Source organism: Nicotiana sylvestris, chromosome 7 (genome assembly GCF_000393655.2).
Source record: "Nicotiana sylvestris chromosome 7, ASM39365v2, whole genome shotgun sequence".
Classification (NCBI taxonomy): domain Eukaryota; kingdom Viridiplantae; phylum Streptophyta; class Magnoliopsida; order Solanales; family Solanaceae; genus Nicotiana; species Nicotiana sylvestris.
In genome coordinates this window covers 63,675,396-63,681,803 of record NC_091063.1, presented here as the reverse complement: position 1 = coordinate 63,681,803, position 6,408 = coordinate 63,675,396, and the positions used below count along the sequence as shown (strand labels likewise).

Here is a 6,408-nt window from a genome sequence, read left to right as displayed (position 1 = left end):
TGGAAACGAGGAAACCACAACAATAGAAGGCTTGAGTTGGATGCGGGACCTACAATCTTATAGTTTTGTGTGACGGGTGAGGTCCACTCGAATTTTTTATGGATAAAAAGAGGGGGGGGGAGGGGGATTTGTTAGCGTGTTTTAAAAATGGGGCGGAGTTCTGTTTTTGTAGTGTGGAGAACAGGAAAAGCTTTTTAATTAAGAGGTATAGCGCCGTATTACTCCGCGCTATATATAATGCTGTATTACTCCGCGCCATATATAAAAAAATATCTTCTTTTTTTTTTAGCAGCTAAAACGTATTTTGAGTCCAAAAACCTAACATTTAGGTTTCGGACTCGTGAATTACGCCTCAACGGCTTGTAATGAGACTTCCTTGCATGCATTATCATGCAAATAATGATGGTAGCACAGGATTTAACTACTTTATTTGCAGGATTCTCACAATATACTACACCGGAAAAGCAAGGAGATCCTAGCAACAACATTCCCTTTATTTGCAGTTTGCAAACAGTGTCAACTTTTGGAACATAAATGCTTATACATTACCATGACCATTGGTGATTACAGACTTTTACAAGACAAAAGCAAGAACTATTCAGATGTTACATTTTCTCTGTCGCACAGAAATTGACTTGGTTTACGCCGTGATCCAAATTTTAATTCGTGCACGTTCCTTCATTCACAAGTACACACAAGCCAAAATTATTGGAACCTTACAACCACACAGGATATATCATCAGTACTTCCCTTTGCAAGGGCTTGTTCATTAAGGTGCTTCGCAGCTGATCGTGCATCCTTTATACTCTTTATGCAATCCGCAGCTTCTTGGTTTGACAGTACCTACAATTTAAACGGAGGTTACAAGATGTTTACTATGAGAATTCGCGAAACCATGTGCACCAGAGAATCTCGGGACACATTAATCGGCATAATAAAACCACCTCTATTTCAGTCTTTTATAACTAGAGAAGACTACAGAGACAAAAATTATGCCCTGCTAATATTTTTCACAAAGATTGCATTCATAAGCTGTATCAAAATGGATCTTATATAGATCTTATATCCGAGCAAGCCAAGCACTGTACTCCTAATCTCGGTATGTCTGAAGAGAGCATTGTGTTTCCACTGTCTCAGCTCCTATTTTGAACCTCTTAACATATTCAGACGACGTACAATAGAATTCAAATACTGAATGCAATAAACAAGTGGTATTTCTCTGGAAATGGGAGTAGCTAACCTTCCATACACCATCACTAGCCAAGATGAGAAGCTCTGTATCGTCATCAATGAGCTCTACCATCACATCCGGCTCTGAACTAAGATGCATCTTCAAGCTCTTGTCACCAAATGCCCTTGCTACTGCTAACTGCCCATCAACCCGAGGCACATCACCTGAAGAGAAATACATAAAAGCGAGGTGCTTTGTTTTAATAAAAATCAGAAAATCCAAAACTCAAGCACAAAAGAAAGAAGCACCGGCACTCATGCCTCTGCTTCCATCTCGAATTCTGGTCATCAAACAAAGACATGGTCCTGAGCCACTTATTTCAAAGCTTGAAAGGCCAACCAGAAAAGACTGATCATCAAAATACATAGACCTGATATCGCTTTTGCCCTTGGAGTAGTAAGCAGATTTCAGGTGAGCCCCACATTAACACCACTAAAATGACAATATCAATATGGTTGAAACAGCATTCAGATTTGCATCACCAACTTAATGTCAGTAAGAAATCGGACTCATAAGCAGAATTTACATTCTCTACATCCAAAGCCATTTGCAGAGCTTTCTGATCAAAGAAGTCTATAGACGTAACTCTCCGCCAAACAAGTACATAAATTAACTCTAGTAAAGGAAAAAGCCATTGGTAAACTAAGGCAGTTTCCCTCCAGTCATTGATGCATAAATGAAGATACCGACTGGTAGCGATTGAATTCAGCCAGACTATATAACAAATAACCGAACTCTATAATATATTTACAGATTACAGTTTCTCACCTGGAAAATTGGAAACAAAACCACCTCTATCCTCAATGATCTTCCTCTCTCTGCCAGGCTCATGGTCAATGGACAGCTGTTTGGCTACTCCATTCTTGCAAATCACAGCACGAGAATCTCCTACATTAGCTACAACTAGTTTCTGACCATTAATCAATATGGCTGTAACTGCAGTGGACCCTCCTTTACCCAAATCAGTAGCCTTATCCAAAATAGTGGAATCAGTTATGCGGTATGCTCTCCTGATTGCAGACTCCGGTTCAACCCAGAAGTTAGGCTACATAAAAGCAACAAAAAATATGACGAGAATAATGGAATTCAAGCAAAGAACAAAGACACACGCAACTGATGCACAGAAATCAGCAAACTCTCAGCATCTTTGATGCAGGCTCTTTCCCTACTCTTGATTGTCCTGCCTTGGAGAGGGCAGCGGGGAAAGGAAGTGGTTGATAAGAAGGAATAAGAGAGAACAAACTTCACCGTCTTTAAATTTCAATTTAACTGAAGACTGAACTGACTGTACAAAATACATGTCAAGCATTCAATAGTAATATGAAAGAATTACCTCATTCAGGATATTGTTGAATAAGTGAGATCGGAGGTAATCAGGAATCTCATGGCTTAAATGGCCATCAAATATTGCAAATAGTCCAAGTTCATTATCGTCAACTTGCTTAAATTGTGCAAAAACATAGTCTTCCATGGTGTGATGAGATTTTCCCTCAACCATGTGATACCCATGGGTTATGTGCTTTGACATTTTACTCTTACCTTTTCCGGTATCAGATGAACTTAAACCAACCCTTTCCTGCAGAAGGAAAGAACCGTGTCACAGCTTCACGTGTATGCATCAGGCATTTCATGATAAAACTTGGAGAACTCCACCACAGTGGAGAACTTTCTCCATAAGCTGAGATACACTTATTAGCCACAACTATAACGGACTATCATATATACGCAATGTCATAAAAGGAGTAACGCTTAAGATAGATAGCTTCAAGAAAGAGCAATAAGTTCTTAATGCAACTGTTCAGTCCCCCTCTTTTACCATCTTAAAAATTTTCTGCCTACGTTGTCTTAGCTTTAATGAGATATAAAGTTTGTAAACTCCCATAAAATTCACCATTCCATCATAATTATACGGCTGAGCTGGGGGCATAAGCTTATTTTCCTGAATATAGCAACAACACACAGCTGCTCGATACGAGGACTTTCATCTAGAGAGGGCCGTTTAAAAGTTTTAAGAGGCAAATTATGACACTTAGTAGCCAACCAGTTCATCTGCTCAGTTATTTGATTCCTACGCGGCTTAATTTAACTTTTCAAATATGTGACATTAAGTAAACTCATCAACTATAATGTGACATTAAGTAAACTCGTCAACACTATATAATTGATTGAAACACCATAAGTTGGATCACCAAGATCAAAATCCTAAATCAGGTTTACGGCTTTGATATGAAATAATTGCAATAGGGTAACAAGTAACTTTGTGGATAACACCGAGCATAAAAGCAAACATCTATTGTAACAAGTAGGCTGAGAATGGAATATTCAATGGCCTGTCTTTCTTTTTTCCTTCAAAAAAGAGAGCTAATTGAACAAGTTATTTTGAAGGGACAGCCATAATAAACGAAAATAATCTTATGAACTCAAGTGAATATCATATAGTTCTACAGTATCCACGTTCAGTTTATTAAAAAAATAAACAGTTAAAGAACAACAAATTGAAGAAAATCTGCTCAGTCAAGAATCGATTAATGCTTCTCAGGTGTAGACGACATATATACAGAGAAGACAAGACTCTTAGCTTTTCAATGGTCTGAGAGAACTAAAAGATCCATCCAATGCCAACATCCACTTGGATGGATCACTGAATCACTGTATAAGAAGGGCAAGGGGAAAGAAAAGGTGGGCATATGTTTCTCCTTTCTTTCACTTCATATCTGTACAACAGAATCTCCTATCCTAATCATATTTTCTTTCCATTTTCCTTTCCAATTCCAAACACATACATTTTGCCTTCACATTCCACGATAAGCGCAGGAGTTTATTATGAGCGAGCTTTATACAATAGATGAAATCCCATATAACGCAGTTCAATGGAGTGACCAACAAAGAACAAGCAACAGTGAATCTTTGGCATAGACAAAGAGTGCACAGGTTTCACCAGAGGCGGATCTATTTTAGGGTGCACCACTGAAGAAAGGAGGGAAAAAAAGTATTAAGGAGAATTGATCACTTTTCCTTTGGATTAATAACTCAGTATTCAATCAAATGCACCATTTAGTGTTTGTGGAAGATGGGTGTCATCAAATAATATTAGAAAAATACATACATAAAATACTTAGTTCGGTGAAAAGTCCATGCATTCACGTATTACCCTATAAATCCGCCCCTGAGTTTCGCAAGTCTCTTTCCCCGAGGATGTGCTTGGTGTGGAATATGATATTTTCTTCAATGGAACTACTTTGCAATGCTGAAAGTGTTATCCTCAATGTAATGAATAAGAATAGAACTTACTGTCAAAGCTTAATTTAATCGTTTTTTCAATTACAAGTAATGTATCTCTAACTCTTATTGTATATCTTTGTCCTCTAATAATCAAAACAATTACCAAAATTCAGAAGCACGCAGCCATTCTAAGTATTTCCATATCCAAAGAATAGACAGAGATCCTTAGTTCTAAAGAGATGTAATAATAATCATACCAGGGCTAGTAATATACTGAATTAAGAACAATTAGGATGGTGAATAATATAGAGAGATCGGGATCTGAATTCATAAATTATACGCACCTTTATTTTGTGAATGATTTCTCTGCCAGTCATGGTGCAAAATTTAGCCGAGCAAATACGTAATTAGTAATATAGTAACGGGAGTAGAAAAAGTGGAATACGCAAGAGGAAAAGAAAGAAACAAACCAAGAAAAAGTTGGAAGAAGAACTAAGAGCGAGAAGAGCAGAGGCAAAGCGACAATGGAAAGACAAGTGCTGAAGAAAAACGATGACAAGGTTCCTTTGATTGACACGTACACCCCTATTTTCCGTATCTTACTGGCTACGGTTTTGCTGACCGCCCACCCTTTGCTCTTTCTTTCTCTTTTCCAATTAGCTTTACGGGTATGTATTTTCTCAATTTATTCCAATAAACTCAAAAGATAGATTTTTGAGGAACTCAAACTTTTTATTTTTATTTTTCGAAAATAAGGGGTGATTTGCACAAAATAGGTTCATTCCGTGCCACTATTTTAATTTTATTTTCATTTAAGAAATTCGTGTAAAAAGGGTCTCGAGGCAGAATTTTGGCACATAAGTCGTGCTGAATTGGAAAAATTTGTGTTGTTCAAGGCAAAACTTTCTTGTTGACAAGTTATGACACAGATGACTTTGGAACAAATTGTTCACCAGTTCTGCTGTACTGAGAAAACTTGCATATGTTCATTAAATGTTCACAAGTTTAATTGGAATGGTAAGACATAATACTATCTTCATTCTACTTGTTAAATTGATCATAAATTTTGTTGGAATGACAAAAATTGCTATATCTTTTGATTTTTCACAAGTTTTGTTAGACTGAAAAAACTTGGTACCATCTTCATTTGACCTATCTTTACGAAGACAAAGTTCCTTGAAGGTCAACATTAGTAGCTCATCAACTTATGGAAATACGTAAATATTTCAAAAATGAATGAAAGATTCTTAAGTGTATTGAGTCTGGTTGCTTCAACGTGTTACTTCAAGCCTTGTTAATTAAGTGCATACGTCTACGTCGCCACAAATTTTGGAGCAGGGGACATTTGTAGGCATATAAATTTTATTGGGATTAAATCTATAAGAAATGAACTATATTTTAAATTCAAAAGATATTAGTTCAAATAAATTTATTGGGCTAATATAATTGGATTAGTTATATAAGTCCAATATATATAGATTAAATAAATAAGCTTGAATCTATTGGGCTAATCTATTTAATTGGTCTACAAGTGATGAATCTACTTCATTAGGCCTAACATATTATCTTCTTACATGCGCAATATGGCGCTGCGTGTGAAATGACGTGACACGCCAAGTCAAACAGAAGATCCAATAGGATTATGTCACGTGTCAAAATGACAAGGCATGCCAAGTTAAATTAAAATGCCAATAGAACTGCACTACATGTGCAAGTGACATGTTCTGGCCAATCAAACGCGGCTTTGTCACTTTTCAATCTGATTGGTTAAAAAGAGTTTATTTTCATCACAACTCTTCCTTCCCACAATTATAAATAGGGCTCTACATAACTCAGAAAGACACCAGAAGTTATAACAAGAAGTAAGAGAGAGCTCATGGATCAAACGCCGCAAATTTCTCTACAAGCTTCAAGTTTCAAGCAACAAAGTTCAAGTTCAAGAAATCAATTTCAAA

At 36.7% G+C, this 6,408-nt stretch overlaps 1 protein-coding gene across 1 annotated transcript; it reads right to left on the bottom strand.

The window, feature by feature from the left end:
- Positions 1-473: 473 nt before the first annotated feature.
- LOC104236627 (probable protein phosphatase 2C 39) lies at positions 474-5,111 on the bottom strand. Its single transcript, XM_009790595.2, has 5 exons — positions 4,798-5,111; positions 2,565-2,807; positions 2,000-2,276; positions 1,241-1,395; positions 474-843 (listed from the first exon to the last, which is right to left on the bottom strand). The coding sequence occupies exons 1-5, from the start codon at positions 4,828-4,830 to the stop codon at positions 706-708; spliced, it is 846 nt and encodes a 281-aa protein (XP_009788897.1). The 5' UTR covers positions 4,831-5,111; the 3' UTR covers positions 474-705.
- Between the last annotated feature and the right edge of the window lie 1,297 nt (positions 5,112-6,408).